Genomic DNA, 19796 nt, shown 5'->3' on the forward strand with positions numbered 1-19796 from the left:
TCATGTATATCTGTTTAGGGATTTTTGTATCTTTGGGAAAAAGGGCAATATTGCATTATGTCCCACAGTTGGTATGCACTATACCTTTAATAGACATTGTCATGGTGTCATCACTGTATCATAACATGACTACTGAGAGTATGAAGATATCAGACTCCATCTTAACTGGGGCTTTTTAAAGCATGACACGTTGGAGAAAGTATCCTACTCTTTGTGAATGATGGGTTAATATTAGCCCAGACAATGAAGTCCTTGTGACTAATATTTGTATATAAATTATTTTCCAACCAATCTGTTCAGTGATGTCATTGCACACCTCTGGAGAAGATCGGATTGGAATCCACATCTCTCTGGTTCAGAATTAGGGATACTACAACTATACCACAAGAGCCCTTATCAAGACTGTAGTGAACATTCACTGAATCTTTGGGTACAACTTTACCTATGTCTAGTTCTTATGTTCTGGGAGCTAACAAAAGTATTAACACATCAGATACAAATATCTTGCTGGAAGTAAAACCCACACCACACTGGCAGAGCAATTGTCTTCATCATGAAATATTTTGTCACTTAATTGCTTCTTTCCTCCACACTTCTCACCCTTTTCACTTGCTGTAAACCTGTTACAATCTTAATTTTTCAATGTTCTGGAGAAAGGTCACAGAATTGAAATGTTAACTCTCTCTTTCTCAGCAGATACTATCAGACATGCTGAGTATTTCCAGCATTTTGTCTCTATTACATAGTTTATCGATCACGGCTTTTGTCTTTTACCTTTATCAGAAACTATCATTTGCACTAAAAAATGAAATTAATGTTTGAAAAAGATTAACAACAATTGTTCTTTATTTCAGGAAACCAAATACTTACTATGCATTACTTTCTTGTTCTGTAGGCTATGATGCTCAGACACTGGGAAAGGATTGCTCAGGTCACAGGCCATACCTTTGATGTTGAATCTGACCAGTTCACACTCAAAAATATAACAGAAGCCCCATTACTAAAATATAAAGAGGACATTGAGGTAATGTACATATTTTCTGTCCTTTAACCTTCTTTCAAAACCAAATATAAAGTGAATCTGATGAGGACAGTACTGTAGGAAAAGGGAAGCTTCAATAAAATGGTTTGCCTCTTGATATTATTGCAATCTCTGAATGTTTGAAAAGGATCATCACAAGCACAATGCACTGAAACTTAAAATGTTCATTCATTTTGGCAAAATATAATTTTGTTTGACTTGATCATTGTGTTAGTTTAGATTGTAGTGAAACTTAAAACTGAAGCATGCATGAGATAATGGCATCTCTTTGAAACCTGCTTTAACTAATTGTTCAGATTTTTAATGGATTCATACCTTTGCTCCATATCAGAAAATGATTTCACTGCATTGCCCTATCCTGGATAATCATATGCGCAGGGAGTGTCATCAACTGTTTGAGCTTTGAGTTGTAGAGCTGAACCAGTAGATGGCATCTATCATAGAGTCATAGAACTGTATCAGAATGGAAACAGATCCTTCGGTCCAACTCCTCCATGCCAACCAAAAATCCTAAATAAATCTAGTCCCATTTGCCAGCATTTGGCACATATCCCTCTAAACCCTTTCTATTCACATACCCATCCAGATGCCTTTTAAATGTTGTAATTGTACCAGCCTCCACCACTTCCTCTGGAAGCTTGTTCCATACACGGACCACCCCCTACGTGAAAAGTTTCTCCCTGAGGTCCCTTTTAAATCTTTCCTCTGTCACCTTAAATCAATGCCCTCCAGTTTTGGACTACCCCACCCCAGGGAAGAGACCTTGTCTATTCACCCTACCTATACCCTTCATGATTTTGTAAACCTTTAGTAAGGTCACCCCTCAGCCTCCGACAATGCAGGGAAAACAATCCCAGTCTATTCAGCCTCTCCCTATAGCTCAAATCCTCCAACCCTAGCAACACCCTTCTAAATCTTTTCTGAACCCTTTCTGGTTTTACAACATCCTTCCTATTGGAACGAGACCAGAATTGCACACATTATACCAAAAGTTGCCTAACCAATGTCCAGTACAGCCACAACATGGACTCCCAACTCCTATACTCAATGCTGGGACCAGTAAAAGCAAGCATACCAAACAGTGACCTCCTTCTTTAAAGACAGCAATTTCCCACATGGTTGAAGATGCCCTCCAATGCATCTCATCCACATCCCGCACCTCTGCCCTCAAACCCCACCCCTCCAACTGCAACAAGGACAGAACCCCCCGGTCCTCACCTTCCACCCTACCAAGCTTCGCATAAACCAAATCATCCGCCACCTCCAAAAAGACCCCACCACCCGCCCCTTTCTGCTTTCCACAAAGACCATTCCCTCTGTGACTACCTGGTCAGGTCCACACCTCCCCCCACCCCCAACAGCCCACGGTCCCCTCCTGGCACCTTCCCCTGCCACTGCAGGAATTGCAAAACCTGTGCCCACACCTCCCCCCTCACCTCCATCCAAGGCCCCAAAGAAGCCTTCTACATTCATCAAAGTTTCACCTGCACATCCACCAATGTCATTTATTGTATCTGTTGCTCCCAATGTGGTCTCCACTACATTGGGGAGACTGGACGCCTCCTTGCAGAGCGCTTTAGGGAACATCTCCGGGACCCGCACTAATCAACCCCACCGCCCTGTGGCCCAACATTTCAACTCCCCCTTCCACTCTGCCGACGACATGCAGGTCCTGGGCCTCCACTACCGCCACTTCCTCACCACCTGACGCCTGCAAGAAGAACGCCTCATCTTCCACCTCGGAACACTTCAACCCCAGGGCATCAATGTGGACTTCACCAGTTTCATCATTTCCCCTCCCTCCCCACTTTACCCCAATTCCAACCTTCCAGCTCAGCACCATCCTCATGACCTGTCCTATCTGCCTGTCTTCCTTTCCACCTATCCGCTCCACCCTCCTCTCTGACCTATCACCTTTACCCCCACCCCCATCCACCTACTTCTTCCCAGCCCCACCCCCCTCCCATTTATCTCTCCACCCCGGAGACTCCCTGCCTTCATTTCTGATGGGCTTTTGCCCAAAACATCGATTTTCCTGCTCCTTGGATGCTGCCTGACCTGCTGTGCTTTTCCAGCACCACTCTAATCTAGACCTTCTTCACTATGCTGTCTACCTGGGACTTGGCTTTCATGGAATTATGAACCTGCATTACAATGTCTCTTTTGTGAAGATCAGAGTGGTGTTGGAAAAACACAGCAGGTCAGGCAGCATCCGAGGAGCAGGAAAATCGATGTTTCGGGCAAAAGCCCTTCCTCAGGAATAGAGGCAGAAAGCCTCCAGGGTGGAGAGACAAATGGGGGGTGCGGGGTGGGGCTAAGGAGAAGGTAGTAAAGAGTACAATAGGTGAATGGGGATGGGGAGGGAGGTGATAGCTTAGAGAGGAGGGTGGGGGAAGGTAGCAAAGAGTGGTCAGGCAGCAGGACAATCGAGGTTTCGGGCAAAAGCCCTTCATCAGGAATATCCTGATGAATCCAGAATATTTCTGCCGAAGGGCTTTTGCCCAAAACCTCGATTTTCCTACTCCTCGGATGCTGCCTGATCTGCTGTGCTTTTCCAGTACCATTCTAATTTAGACTCTGGTTTCCAGCGTCTGCAGTCATTATTTTTACCAAGGTAGCAAAGAGTACAATAGGTGAATGGGGGTGGGGATGGAGGTGATAGGTCAGAGGGAAGGATGGGGGAAGGTAGCAAAGAGTACAATAGGTGAATGGGCGTGTGGATGAAGGTGATAGGTCAGAGGGAAGGGTGGAGCAGATAGGTGGGAAGGGAGATTGGCAGATAGGACAGGTCATGAGGACAGTTGGAGATGAAGAGATCGAGGGTGGTAACAGACCAGCACAGGGTGTCCAAGTGGATGGGGTATGTGGGAGGCAGGTGAAGGGGTCCTTTGTGGGTGAGTAGGTGGGAATCCTGTTGGAAAAAGTAAGCACGGAGGCAGAGGTGGTAGATGTGGTCTCCTCTACATTGGGGAAACAGGGGACACCAACTTGTGGAACGTTTCAGAGAACATCTCTGAGACACACGCAGTAAACAACCCCACTGCCCTCTGGCTAACCACTTCAACTCCCCCTCCCACTCCGCCAAGGACATGCAAGTTCTGGTCCTCCTCTACTGTCAAAGCCTAGCCACCTAATGCCTGGAGGAGGAATGGCTCATCTTCCCCCTTGGGACCGTCCGACCACATCAATGTCGATTTCACCAGTTTCCTCATCTTCCCTGCCCCACCTTGTCCCAGCTCCAACCCTCCAATGGGCACCGCCATCATGAACTCTCCCACCCGTCCATCTTCCTTCCCATCTGTCCGCTCCACCCTCAGCTCCAAACTATCATCTCCACCACACACCCCCCACCTTCATCTACTTATCGCATTCCCAGCTACCTTCCTCCAGTCCCATCCCCCTCCCATTTGTCTCTCAGCCCCCTTGGGCCACCCCCACATTCCTGATGAAGGGTTTATGCCCAAAACATTTACTCTCCTGCTCCTCGAATGCTGCCTGACCGGCTGTGCTTTTCCAGCGCCACACTTTTCAACTCTGGTCTCCAGCATCTGCGTCCTCACTATCTCCACTGTGAGTCTCAACTGATCTGAGGAGGCTTGTGGACTGAGATAGGTATTACTCTTTACAGTTTAAGATTTGCACAAAGGAATGCATTTGATTACGAGGGAGCCACATTACTGAAACAAAAACAGAAGTTGCTGGAAAAGCTCAGTAGGTCTGGCAGCATTTGTGCAGAGAAATCACAGTTAATATTTCGGGTCTGGTAACCCTTCTTTTGAACTGTCACTGAACAAGTTTGAATTTGTTAGACCTAGAATGAAGTCTGGCTCACAGTCCACACGGCTAATTTTTTTTTTCTTACGAAGGTGATTTATCATGAACAGATTTTATTTCCAAATTCACTGACAATTCACAATTATTTTGTACTGTATATGGTGAAATTGCAATATAATATTGATTCCAAATGTCACTCAGGTCAGGGTGAGCCTGTCAAACAGCTACTCTCCCATGCCATTCTCAGGGCTCCCAGTCTCTTCAGGTTGGTGATGTGATTTGAAGCTTGTTGATCATCTTCACTTGCTCATCCAAGTAGTGCCTTTCCAAGAAGTCACAAAGATGAGGGTGTGTGTGGCTGGAGGAGAGTTTGTGCAAATCCAGCAGACACTGGTTCACATCCTCTCCAACTGCAGAGTTCTCTGCATTGCCTCCAGACCGTTGGCCCACTCATCTTTCTCTGGCTTCTTGACATCCTGCAGCAGGACTTCACATGGCTAATTTTCTTTTCTTTACCCCCACACTACCACCTATATGCAGTAGTACTTATATAGTGCGGTGTGTGTGCTGGTGCAGGACACAGTGAAAGATAACAGGTGTACAAATCTTTATTCAATTTTCACCACCAAGAAGAAAGGAAACACCAAGGTGGCCAGTGACAAGCAGTGCCCTTCTCATCAAAGGCAATGCTGTGTGATCAAAAAAATGCGAAGGGGAGGTCAGGGATTAACTCAAAATAGAGTTGGAGGGGGAAATAAAGCACTCCCACTCCCTGTAGTGCCCCCTCTTCCTGAACAGCTCAAGGGTGTTGTGGACAACCCGTGCTCCTTCTCCAGGGACATCCAAGCTCGTCCACATGGCTTTTTTTTAATTACCCCCACACTACCGCCTAACTGTAGTAGTGCTTATTTATTCCCCCGCACCCATGTTGTGTGTGTGCAGGTGTGAGACACAGTGAAAGACACATGGTTCCACATGGCTAATTTCATTTTCCCTTTTTTTTCCTTTTTTTTTCAAGAGTGAACAAGATGTCTGACACTTGTTCTTTTTTCTATTCTTTTTCTTTTTTTTGTGTTGTTTGTGTGCAGGTGTGAGACACAGTAAAAGACACAAGGTTCCACATGGCTAATATGTGTAGTCAGATTTGTGAACACACGTGTTTCTGTTTACTCCTAATAAGATTGTTTCTGTGAATGCTGTTCCAAATGGCTGAGGAGTTGATTTGTATTCATGACATGCTAATAAATGCAAACGAGGTTCTGTATTATTAAAGCTATTAAAACTGATCCACCCAAATAGTTCTTAACATTTAATGTTAAAACTATAACCAGCCATTGGGAAACTACATTTCTGATTCCCATAAAATAAAATAAATGAGCAACTACAGGCCTGTTAGTTATACAATGGAGGCTTTTAACAATGATAACTTGGGACAAAGTTGTCACTTGAACAAGTGCAAATTAGTTAAGAATGTGCAATTATGGGTAGGTTGTGTATAAACAGCTTGTATCCCCAGTGGAGGGCTCTCTACGCGGGAGTCCTCCCCCTTTCTCTCGGGGATCTGGGGTGGAGGGTGCTGCACGCAGCAGTCCCCTGCAACTGCAGGTTGCGGTGATTCACGGACTCCCAGCCCAACTGCTTGTTCTGTGGTGTGGACCACGTCTATATTGGGTGTGGGCGTTTGCACTCCCTTTTTGATTTCCTTAAAAACCTTCTCCTCTGTTTTTGGCTGCACTTCAGTCCCACGCTCCTGATCTTTGGGCACCCGGTACGGAGGAAGGAGGGCAGGTCTGAAGACCTCCTCGTGGGTCTGCTCCTGGGCCTGGCCAAACTGGCCATCAACAGGTCCAGGCAGCGGGCCGTGGAGGGGGTCGTTAGGGCCGACTGCCTGCCCCTCTTCCGCGGTTACGTTAGGGCCCGGGTGTCCTTGGAGAAGGAGCACGCGGTGTCGACCAACACCCTGGAGTTGTTCAGGGAGAGGTGGGCGCCGCAGGGAGTGGAGTGCATCATTTCTCCCTCCAACTCTATTTTGATTTAGTCCCTACCCTCCCCTTCACTGTTTTTGATCACACAGCATTGCCCTTTGATGTGAAGGGCAGTGTTTGTCACTGGCCACCCGGGTGTTTTCCTGTCTTCCTGGTGGTGGAAATTGAATAAAGATTGGTGCACTTTGTCTTTCACTGTGTCTCACACCTGCACACACACACCATGGGTGCTGGGGATAAAATAAGCACTACCGCACTGAGGTGGTAGTGTGGGGGTTAATAAAAAAAATATATATATATAAACAGCTTGTTTTAGTTTTTTGAAGAGGTATCAGATCGTGTTGTTGATGTTATCTGTCGATATGGTGTACATGGACTTTCAAAAAGTATTTGATAAGGTGCCGCAAAGAGATTTGTGAGCAAAGTTAGAAACAAAAAAGACAATATGTACACAAAGACAAAACTTGGCTTAATGGTGGGAACAAAAGAGAAGTGAAACATTTTTTTTGGTATTGGAGCAATGTTTATGGTGGAATTCCCCAAAAGCCAGTGGTAGGCCCCTATTATTCTTGATATATATTAACAACCTAAATCTTGGTGTACAGGATATAATTGCAAATTTTGTGGATGATACAAAACTTGGAAAGGTTGTGAACTTTGAGATGAATAGTGTAATTCTTCAAAAGGACATAGAGAAGTTGTTGGAAATGTGAGGATATAACAGATGAAATTTAATGTGGAGATGCATGAAATGATTCATTTTGTAAGGAAGAATGTCAAGAGAAAATGTAAAGTAAAAGATACAATTCTAAAGGTGTTGCAGGAGAAAAGAGACCTGAGTAGTTAAGTGCAAACAATATTGAATGTGGTAGGACAGGTTAAGACACAATTAATATGGTCTGTATCAATAGGAGAATAGAGTACAAAAACAAGAAAGTTATGTTAAGCCCTGGTATAAAACAGTGATTTGGCCTCACTGGGGTATCATGCCCAGCTCTGGACACTGCACTTTTGGCAAAATATAAAATCAATAGATAGGGTGCAGAAGAGATTCATTACAGTAGTTCCCAGGATGAAGGACTTCATTTATGTGGCAAGATTGGAGAAATTGGGATGGTTTTCCTTGGAGGAGAAAGTTGGGAGGAGACAGAAATCATAAGAAATAGGAACAGGAGTAGGGCATTTGGTCCCTCGACCCTGCTCTGCCATTCAATAGGATCATGGCTGATCTGATGTTCAACATGTCCTCTTTCCTGCCTTTCCCCTGTAATCCTTGATTTCCCTTGTGACGGTATATTGTACCAGTTACTAAGTAAAGAAAACTTATTTTTCAGGACATTTGTATTAGTGCAGGTAAAGAAAAGGACATTGAAGCAAAGCTCAAAGCTGTTATTAATGAATGGAGTGGTCATGTGCTTACTTTTGCCTCATTCAAGACGAGGGGCGAGTTGCTTCTCAAAGGATCAGATACCACAGAGAATATTGCACTAATGGAGGACAGTCTGATGATACTTGGCTCATTAATGAGTAACAGGTAACTGGATAACAGTCCAACTTTTTGTGATACACAAAATAATGGAAGTGAATCAAATATATATTTATAAATAAATGATCTAGGCACTGGCATGACCCAATCAACCCTCGAGCTTGCTCCACCTTTCAAATAATATAATGGCTGATCTGATTACTCAACAATCCCGTCTATCCCCAATAACCTTTCACTCACTTACTTGTCAAGATTCTATCTGCTTCTGCCTTTAAAAATATTCGAAGACCCCATTACCACTGCTGTTTGTGGTAGAGAATTGCACGCTCAGAACCTATTCCTTACCACTGTTTTAAAATATATTGTGTTGTATCAGAACCGATTGTACTTCATTCATATAAATTATAAAAGATCATGGCCCCAACACTGATCCCTGTCGCACACTACTCATTATATCTTGCCAATTAGAAAATGACCCATTTATGCCAACTCTGTTTCCTGTTAACTATCCATGCCAGCATGCTAACCCTATACTATGAACTTTTATTTTCATATGGCACCTTGTTAAATGTCTTCAGGAAATCTAAGTATTGCACACCCACAAAAGTATCACAAATCAGTTCACCAGACTTACACCATAAGAATAAAGATCAAACATTATATTCTTTAAACTCTTGGAATGAAATGCAAACTGGTAAATCCTATTCTTAGGTGATTAAATATTTTAATAGCCCACCCGCTGTTTGAATTAGAAAGGAAGTGTAATGAATGTTTTAAAACATATAGTCATTGCTGCTAAAGAATTCATTATTCACACTGAACTTTATGTTTTATTATCCATTCAAAGGTTAAAGATTTCAACATAATTGTTTGATGACATTGCTAATGCCAGTGGCTGAGATTTCTATTTCCTTGCCTAACATTTAATTAGGACTTTGCTGTGAGCTTGAGATCTTTATATTCTGGTGTTGTGTTGAATTTTATCTACTTAGTTGAAATCAGGGAAGCAAAACACTTTGAAAATTGATGTTCAAAATTAAGTTTCTTCTGAAATTTTCAAAGTTCTGAAGGACATGGATAGAATTTATTTAGCTGAAAATGTGTTGCTGGAACAGCGCAGCACGTCAGGCAGCATCCAGGGAACAGGAGAATCGACGTTTCGGACATAAGCCCTTCTTCAGGAATCAAGAAGGGCTTATGCCCGAAACGTCGATTCTCCTGTTCCCTGGATGCTGCCTGACCTGCTGCGCTGTTCCAGCAACACATTTTCAGCTCTGATCTCCAGCATCTGCAGACTTCACTTTCTCCTCGATAGAATTTATTTAGTCAACTCTTTTTTTGTGATCAACAATTGTACAATTAGAAATTTGAATATTGAAAAAAATTGCCATGCTAAACCCAAAGTGCCTATGTTGTCAAGTAATAACTTTTTCAAAGATGTGGTTGTTTTGTTGGCAGGTACAATGCACCATTCAAGCCCACTATTCAACAGTGGGTGCAGAAGCTCTCAAATACCACAGAAATAATTGAAAACTGGCTCACAGTTCAGAACCTTTGGATTTACTTGGAAGCTGTGTTTGTTGGTGGAGACATTGCAAAACAACTGCCACAAGTTTGTACAATCTGTTAATGTAAAATAGGTTTTTTTTGAGAATTATATAAAAGGCATTTAGAATTACAGTTCTTTTCTTTTTGTAATTATTGCCTGAAATGAAATGATTTGAAAGTTTTGACTATTTTTAAATAAGAAAATAAATGACTAACATTAATTATTCTTATTCTTGTGTGGATATTAGCCCTGCATCTGCCTGTGGTGAAGTGTTAAGACAATGCTGCTTATAATGTATGGTGAAAATGACTAATTTAGTAAATTAGGAACCAATTTCACCCCTTTGTGTCAGGGTTGATTGGTCCTCCAGCCTACATAAATTAAATCCTCCTCTAACATACTCACTTATGGCTGCATTTCTTGTGACATTGTGTCGCATGTGGGCAAATTAATATCCCAATATTTTTGCAACACAACTTGTATTACCAGTTCAATGAAAAGCAAGACTAAATAAACAACTGAGAGAGAACCAGCTCAATTTAATTCTGTGTAGGCAAGGAAGATGAAATATCATGTGAACATGTGATCAAGGTTTGATAGCTTTTAAATTAATGAGTTGAGCTCCTGTATGTTCCATTTGGAAGTCAATGCCAAGTCCAATGTTTAGATTAAACAGTTTAGAAATCACTGATATAATTGAACCCAGGCTAGTGTTTGAGTACGATAGCCATGATTTGATGAATAAAATTCTGGTGTATATTTTTCACCACACTTACAATTTTTTTGCAGTGAGGAAAATTGCACATTGTGCAAATTCACTCACAAACCCCTCTTTAAGTCTGAGCATGTTTATACAATATACTTTTTAGCCTGAGCAGTCATGGTATAGCACACCTCTGGGGCAGTGGGATTTAAAACCTGACCTGACAGGCAAGCTGGGACATTCTTATTGTACCATGGACCTTACTGCTGTGTACATAAACTCAGATGAGACCCCAATGAAATTCCATCACTTTAATACATTTAAATATCCAACTTATTCACAATTACCAGTCAGGGCAGGGAAAGAGGAAGGGAGACAATATTAGAGAAAGGAATCTGGGAGATTGGAAGAGGGAAGAAAACAGTACGTGATAGGACTAAAGGAGAGGAGGTAAGAGAACAACAGAATCTTCAAAGCAGGGGACAAAGATTTGGTTGGGAGAAGAAGAATAACATTTGTGGAAGATTTGTATTAATATGGGCCATAGCCAATTTCCCCGAGGAGGTTGTTCTGACCCAGTGCTGTCCACTATAGTATAAAATTGAGCTGTTAAGGAACTGAGTAGATCAGGTGTAACTAGTGAGATATCCCAAAGATGAGTGCTTTCATGATGATCTAGTTTCATGTCAACCAACTCTTTTCTTCTCTTGCTTGAGACAGCACTATGATTTATTGCAAGAACACTGTCAGCCTTGAGGACCAATCTATTGTATGACTTTGCATCAAATGCTTTACAGGAATAAATCGTATCACTGACTTCTCCCTCTTCATAAACTGTTTACCTCTTTAAATTAATTCTGCCTAGAAAGGCTTGTTTGTTACACTGCCTTATTTTTGGTTCTTTCTAAATGTATGCCAGCTGAAAATGGCATTATTTGAAGAGATAAAGCTAACTTCTGTGCTTCTTGCACATTGTGTGCCAAGGATTGTCTTGTTAAAGACAGACAGAGGGATCCAGTGGTGCCAAAGGAGCCTCAGTCCTTGAGCTGGTCTAACAGGTTTGAAATCTTTGCTCACTGTGTGGATGAGTGATGAGCAAACTGACCACGCCACTGTGATGCAGGGAGCCATTCAAGAGGTGGGAAAAAAGAGAAATGTAATGGTAAATTGGGAATAGTACAGTCAGGGGAATAGACACTGTTCTCCGTGGTTAGGATCGAGAGTCCTGAAGGCTGTGTTGCTTGCCTGGTGCCTGGGTTCAGGGTATCTCTTCTAGGATGCAGGGGAACTTGGAGTGGGAGGGGAAAGATCCAAATGTCATGGTCCACATAGGCACCAACAATACAAGTAGAAAGAAAGAAGAGGTTCTTTGTGGGAACTTGAGCAGCTAGGGGCTAAATCATAAAGCAGAGCTAAAAATGTAATAATCTCTGGAGTACTATATGAACCATGAGCAAACTGGCACAGGGTTCCCAAGATTAAAGAGGTAAACGCTTGGCTCAAGGATTGATGTGGGAGAAATGGTTGACTTATGGGACGTTGGTGCCAGTACTGGAGAAGGAGGGAGCTGTTCCAATGTGACAGGCTTCACCTGAATCATGCTGGGACCAGAGTGCTGGTGAATCACAAAACTAGAGATATGGGTAAGGCTTTAAACTAAACTGTGGAGGATGAGTTGAGTTGGATGGAAATTTATGGAAAAAAATTAAAAGGGAGGAGAGAGCTCAGCAGAAGTTATTAAAGTTTCCAGAATAACTGATAGCACAGAAAGTATGGAAACATGGCTGCAAGGGAATTCCTGATGAAGGGCTTGTGCCTGAAACGTCGATTCTCCTGCTCCTTGGATGCTGCCTGACCGGCTGTGCTTTTCCAGCACCACACTCTTTGACTGTAAGAAGATTATGGCTCTAGTACACACTCTATCAAAAGGACAGGCAGATGGACAGGAGGTGGGGTTGCCAAATTAGTAAGACATGAAATTAAATTGAGAACAAGAAGTGATATAGAGTCGGAATGTATAGAATCTGTCTGGGTAGAATTGAGGAACCATAAAGGATAACAGCCCCTGGTGGAAGTTGTGTACAGGCCTCCTAGCAGTAGTCAGGATGTGGGGACTAAAATAAATCAGAAAATAGAAAAATCATATAAGAAAGGAACTATTACAATAATCTTGGGGGACTTAAATATGTAAGTGGACTGGGAAAATCAGGTTGGTAGCCGATCTCAAGAAAAGGAATTCACTGGCAGTTTTTGTTTCAAGCAGCTTGTGGTGGAGTCCATTAGGGAACAGGCAATGTGAATTTGATGATGAATAATGAAGCAGGCTTGATTAGGAAGTTTAACGTGAAGGAACCCCTAGGGAACAGTAACCATAGAATGAACAAATTCACCCTGGAGTTTGAGAGGGAGATGTTGGAATCAGATGAAATGGTATTACAACTGAGTAAAGGTAACTACAAAGACATGAGGGAAGAGCTGGCCAGCATAGATTGGAAGGGGAGCCTAGCAGAGAAAAGGGTGGAGCAGCAATGGCAGGAGTTCCTGGGGGTAATTCAGGAGGCTCAGCTGAATTTCATCTCAAGGAAGAAGAAACATATTAAGGGGAAGATGAGGCAACTATGACTGACAAGGAAAGCAGGAACAGCATAAAAGCAAAAGAAAAAGCCTACAATATAGTGAAAATCAGTGGGAAGCCAGAGAATTGGGAAGCCTTTAGAAACCATCAGAGAATAACTAAAAAAGCAATAAGCAGAAGAAGATGATGTATGAGGGTAAGCTAGCTTGTAATATAAAAGAATAAACCAGCAGGTTTATTTAGTTATATAAAAGGTAAGAGAGAAGAGAGTGGACATTGGACCACTGGAAAATGAGGCTGGAAAAGTAGTCATGGAGAACAAAGAAGTGGTAGAAGAACTGAATAAGTATATTGTACCAGTTTTCTTGTGGAAGACACCAGCAGCAGATCAGAATTTCAGCATTGTCAGGGGCAGAGGTGCGTTTAGTGGTCCTCACTAAGGAGAAGGTGCTAGGGAAGTTAAAAAGTCTGATGGTGGATACGTTGCCCAGAGTTCTGAAGGAGATGGCTGAGGACATTGTAGTGTCATTGGTAGTGATCTTTCAAGAATCACTGTAATCAGGGAAGGTCCCAGGGACTGGAAAAATGGTTAATGTAATACTCCCATTTAAGAAGGGAGGGAGGTAGAAGACAAGAAATTAAAGGTTGGTTAGACTGACCTCGTTTGTTGGTAAGATTTTAGAGTCCATTATTCAGGAAGATATTGTGGAGTACTTGGTAAAATAGGGCTGAGTTAGCATAGCTTCATCAGGTGGAGATCATGCCTGATAAATCTGTTAGAATTATTTGAGGAAGTACTGAGCAAATTAGACAAAGGAGAGCCAGTGGAGGTGATATATTTGGATTTCCAGAAGGCCTTTGTCAAGGTGCTGCGCAGGAGATTTCTAAATAAGAGAAAAACTCATGGTATTAGGGCAAGATGTTGACACAGATAGAGGATTGGCTGATGGGCGTAAGGCAGAGTGGAGGGATAAGGGGTCTTTTTCAGGATGGCAGCTGGTGACTAATGGAGTTTCGCATGGGTCCATATTGGGATCACAACTATTCATGTTATATCTTAATGATCTGGACAGATGACACAAAGATAGGTGGAGGGACAGGTAGTGTTGAGGAAGTGGAGAGGCTGTAGAAGGGCTTGAACAGCCTAGGAGAGTGGACTAACAAGTGGCAGATGTAATACAAGTCATTCTGCTATAACGCTTGTTTCATCAGCCTGAATTGGCTGTAATGCAATTGACAAATTGTGAACATTGTTTGGATAACACAAACTTTCTACTAAACGGGTAAAACAATTTTCTATTCGTGATCTTCTACAGTGTGATTTTCTAAAGCAGTTTTCTATGACACAATTGGTTTATAGTGCGAGGTTGCAGAGAAACACAACTGTTGTATTACAGCAGAAACAACCTTATGGAAAATAAGGAAATAATAATATGGAAAAGCGTGGAGTTATGCACTTCAGTAGGAAGAATATAAGGATACTGCTGAAAATGTGTTGCTGGAAAAGCACAGCAGGTCAGGCAGCATCCAAGGAACAGGAGAATCGACGTTTCGGGCATAAGCCCTTCTTCAGGAATGCTGCCTGACCTGCTGCGCTTTTCCAGCAACACATTTTCAGCTCTGATCTCCAGCATCTGCAGTCCTCACTTTCTCCTCGAAGATTTTAACCTACTGCGAATCCTCTTACAAGAATATAAGGATAGACTATTTTCTAAATGGAAGAAAGTGAGGACTGCAGATGCTGGAGAGTCAGAGTTAGAAGGTGTGGCACTGGAAAAGCACAGCAGATCAGGCAGCATCTGAGGAGCAGTAGACTTTCCTGCTCCTTGGATACTGCCTGAGCTGCTGTGCTTTTACAGTGCCACACTTTTCGACTATTTTATAAATAGGGAAAGGCTTCAGAAATCTGAAGCATAAAGGGACTTGAGAGTTCTAGTTCAGGATTCTCTTAAGGTTAACATGCAGGTTCAATTGGAAGTTCAAAAGGCAAATGTAATGTTTGCATTTATTTAAAAAGAACTAGAATATATCAGCTGACATATACTGCTAAAGCTGTATAAGTCTCTGGTCAGATCACATTTGGAATAGTCTGAGCAGTTTTGGGCTCAGTTTCTGAGGAAAATGTGCTGGTGTTGGAGGGCATCCAGCAAAGGTTTAGAAGAATGACCCTGAGATGAAGGGCTTACCATATGAAGAGCGGTTGAGGCCTCTGGTTCTGTAATCCATGAAATTTGGAAGGATGAGAGAGGACCTGATTGAATTTACAGAATACTGAGAGTCCTGGATGTGAGTAAGATGTTTCCACTTAGTAGGAGAGACTAGGACCTGATTGCATAGCCTCAGAGTGAAGGGATGAGAATTGAGGTGAGGAGGAATTTCTTCAGCCAGAGGGTGGTTAATGCATGGAGTTCATTGCTGCAGAGTTCAGTGGAGGACAAGTCATTAAGTATATTTAAGACAACGATATATGGGTTCTTGATTGGTAGGGGGATCAAGAATTTTGGGGAGAAGGCGGGTGAATTGGGTTAAGAAACATATCAGTCTTGATTGAATGGCAGAGCAAACTCGATGGGCTGACTGGTTTAATTCTGCTCCTATAGTTTATGGTCTTAGGGTTTGAAACTAATTCAAACCACTACCTTATGTCAGGATCTCTCCCATGTTGTGAGGGAGTCTTAAGCAACCGTTTGTTCTGAATTGCTTAACAGACTTAACACAAACGTCTCTGTGCTGTGCTAGCAATGTTGTCATTTCTTGAACAATAACAATCACAAATAACTAGCCTAACTCCAAATGCCTGGCTTGGGCCCATATTCCTTGATACCTTTATTAATAAAAATGTGTCTACCTTAGATTTAACTTTAATAATTGAATTAGTATTGACCACTATTTGAGGAAGAGAGTTCCAAACCTCCAATACTCTTTGTATGTAGATGTGCTTTCTGGCAGCTCTCTTGAATGGCCTGGCCTTCATCCTTTTTCTAGAATCTTCAACAAATGAAAATAGTTTATCTTTAGCTATTCTGGCTTTCTCTGTTAATATCCTGAAGATGTCAATTAGATCACTCCTTAACCAACTAAATTCTAGAGAATCAAGACCTATTTTTTTTTTTAAATCTCTCCTCATAACTTAATTCCTGGAGGCTGTATAAGGTTGTGGTAAACCTTGTAAACCTGCATGGAACTCCTTCTGGGGCAAAACATCCTTCTTAAGATGTGGTGCCGAGATCTGTTGTACTCTAAGTGGGGTCTAACTAAGGTTTTGTGTAACTGCAGCATAATTATACTCCAAATTTATACTCCAACCCTTCAGATATGAAGGCCAGCATTCCATTAGTCTTCTAACTATTTTTTGCATCCCCTAATGGCATTTTAAAGAGCTATGCACCTGAACATCCATTCTTGTTGGTAATCCTTTGTATTTAACTTTGTGCCTCCTAAAAAAAACAAACCAGATCTATTCTTTTTTGCTTTGAAATGGATGATGTCACACTTGTTTATATTAAAATCCATCTACCATAGCTTTGCCCATTCACCTAATCTATCAACACCCTGTTGTAATTTTATGCTGTCATCAACACCATCTACAATATTGCTCAATTTTGTGTCATCAGCAGATATGGATATTTGACTTTTTATGCCATTATCCAAGTCACTAATGAATTATTATGAATAATTGAGACCCCAACACAGATCTTCGTGGAACACCAACAGTTGTGTCCTAACAATTTGAGTGCTTAGCCATTATTCCAATTCTTTGTTTCCCACCATTCAACTAATTTTCTATCTATATCAATAGTTTGCTCTCAATTCTGTGAGCTTCCACCATAGCAAATAGTCTCTTGTGTGGGACTTTATCAACAGTCTCCTGGATGTCCATATAAACAACATCCATTGACGTACCTCTGTCCACTACTTATCGTCACCTCTTCAAAAGTCTTGATGAGGTTTGTCAGGCCTGACCTACCCATCATGAATTAATGCTGCCTCTCTCTGACGAATAGCAAGGTGATCAGTTACCATATCCTTGATTATAAATTCCAACAATTTCCTCACTAAAGATGAATGGGGAAATCACACCAGATAACATTAGGACAGGAGACCAAAAACTTGGTCTAAGAGCTTGGTTTTAAGGAGATGCTTCAGGTGAAAGTGAGGGAGTTAGCTTTTAGGAGGCAATTCCAAAGCTTTAGGACTTGGTCACTGAAGGCAAAGGTGCTAATGATAGAACATTAAAATCTGAACCCTCAAGTATAAGAAGGCGGACAAATAACGAGCAGGAAGGATCACAGATTATGGTGGGTTGTGGGTGACAGGTGATGTAAGGAGTCAAATAAAATGATGAGAATTTTAAAATTGTAGTATTGCTTAATAGAATCAATGGAGGTCAGTGAGCAAAGGGGTGATCATTGAAATGGACTTGATGTAACTGCATTTGAGGTGACCGCAAGTTTATTTAGGACAAAATATATGAGGCTGGCCCACTGGTAAAGTAGTCAAGTCTACAAGTAATAAAAACAGAGACGGAGAATTTCACCAACTGTTAAACTGAAGTAGGATTGCCAACAAGTCTTTGAGGTTGAAGTAGTCAGAATAAGTAATGTTAAGCGAGGATGCAAATACCAAGATTGCACATTGTATGGTTCGGCTTCTGAAAGTTCCTAGAGAGATCGATGGAATTGGCTATTAGGGATGAATTCTGTAGAGGGGAATAAAGGCAATGGCTTAAGTCTTTTCATTAGAGTCACAGAGTCATAGAGATGCCCAGCATGGAAACAGATCTTTTGGTCCAACTCATCCATGCCGACCAGATATCCTAAATTAACCTAGTTCCATTTGCTAGCACTTGGCACATATCCCTCAAACCTTTCCTATTCAAATACCCATCCAGATGTCTTTGAAATGTTGTAATTATTATCAACCTCCACCACTTACTCTGGCAGCTCATTCCATACACGTACCACCCTCTGTGTGAAGAAGTTGCCCCTTAGGTCCCTTTTTTATCTTTCCCCTCTTACCATAAACCTATGCCCTCTAGTTCTGAACTCCCCCAAACCAGGGAAAAGACCTTGTCTATTTACCCTATCCATGCCCTTCATGATTTTATAAACTTCTATCAGGTCACCCTCAGCCTCTGATACTCCAGGGAAAATAACCCCAGCCCATCAACCTCTCCCTACAGCTCAAAATCTCCAACCTGGTAACATCCTTGTAAATCTTTTCTGAACCCTTTTAAGTTTCACAACATCCTTCCTATAGGAGGGAGACCAGAATTGCACACACTATTCCAAACAATGTCCAGTACAGCCACAACATGGACTTCCAACTTGTATACTCAATGCTCAGACCAATAAAGGAAAGCATACCAAATGTCTTCTTCACTATCCTATCCACCTATGCACTCCAAAGTCTGTTTGTTCAGCAACACTCCCCAGGACCTTTCCAGAAATTTCTGCTGATTCTGGAGATTGAATCATGAATGTATTAAGAGAGATGGTCACATGATGTTCTGTTTTGGGATGACGCTACTGTATGTCTGCACATAGTTTCAAAATAGAAGGGTGACAAAAGTATATCCTTGAAGGACACCAGAGATAACAGTGCAATAGTGGGAATAGTACAAATGATTTCCTGTCCACAATGAGATAAATAAGAATGGAACAAAATAGTTACAGTCCCACCCAGCAGCACTTCAGCAGAAAAGTGTTAGAAAAGTATGGAATGATCGATGCTATCAAAGGCTGCGCAAAGTTAAAAATTATACAACACCAGGTTATAGTCCAACATGTTTATTTGGAAGCACTAGCTTTCGGCATGCTGCTCCTTCATCATCGTACACCCCAGTCCAACACCGGCACCTCCAAGTCAAAAACTGCAGTTAGGTTGCAAAGGCAAGAAGGATAGTTTACCTTTGTCACAGTCACATAACACATGCAACTTTCAAAGAGCTGTTTTAGTATTATGGCCAAAGAGTGGAAAATGATTGAATGGATTCAAACAAGGACCTTAGGCAAATGGGCCTGGATTTGGGATATGCTGTTCAAGGACTTTGAAGAGGAGTGGCAGATTTGAGATGGGTTGCTTTTTTTTCAAGAATGGTAGGTGTAAGGACCACTGTATCTGAGGAGGTAGGCTGTATAACATTTTCTGAATAAACAATTCAACTAACTACTTCTATTCATGCACAGACCATTGGACCTATTAAATATCTTGGAGACCAAATTTTAAATAATCCCACAATATGACAACTGCACATGCATGGTAATAATTCGATATCTTTGATCATGAATGTTTACTAATAGCTGTTATTAAAGAATTGGTCTTTAAATAAAACATTCAAAAATGAAATTTTACAATATGTGGTGTGCTTGTAGTTCTGTTGACTAAGCTAACCCATTTGTTCTACTTCAGGAGGCCAAAAGATTTCAGAACATTGACAAGTCATGGCAGAAGATCATGCAGAGAGCTCATGAAAATACAAACATTGTGCAGTGTTGTGTAGGTGACGAGACTTTAGCTCAACTTTTGCCATATTTACTGGAGCAGCTAGAGATGTGTCAGAAATCGCTCACTGGATATTTGGAAAAGAAGCGCCTTTTATTTCCCAGATTTTTCTTTGTTTCTGACCCCGCTCTGCTGGAAATCCTTGGCCAAGCCTCTGATTCTCACACCATACAGGTAG

The 19796-nt window shown here is 41.8% G+C and overlaps 1 protein-coding gene across 1 annotated transcript in view; it reads left to right on the top strand.

The window, feature by feature from the left end:
- LOC122549951 (dynein axonemal heavy chain 5) overlaps positions 1 to 19796 on the top strand; it is a 366961-nt gene that overhangs the window by 139370 nt on the left and 207795 nt on the right. Inside the window, exons 33-36 of the mRNA XM_043690232.2 lie at positions 896 to 1024; positions 8136 to 8335; positions 9746 to 9899; positions 19526 to 19792. Of these exons, the coding sequence (XP_043546167.2) occupies positions 896 to 1024; positions 8136 to 8335; positions 9746 to 9899; positions 19526 to 19792 (750 nt within the window). The remainder of the gene's footprint in view (positions 1 to 895; positions 1025 to 8135; positions 8336 to 9745; positions 9900 to 19525; positions 19793 to 19796) is intronic.

This window comes from Chiloscyllium plagiosum, unplaced genomic scaffold (genome assembly GCF_037043375.1).
Source record: "Chiloscyllium plagiosum isolate Xiang-an unplaced genomic scaffold, Cpla_swu_hap1 HiC_scaffold_5, whole genome shotgun sequence".
Lineage (NCBI taxonomy): Eukaryota > Metazoa > Chordata > Chondrichthyes > Orectolobiformes > Hemiscylliidae > Chiloscyllium > Chiloscyllium plagiosum.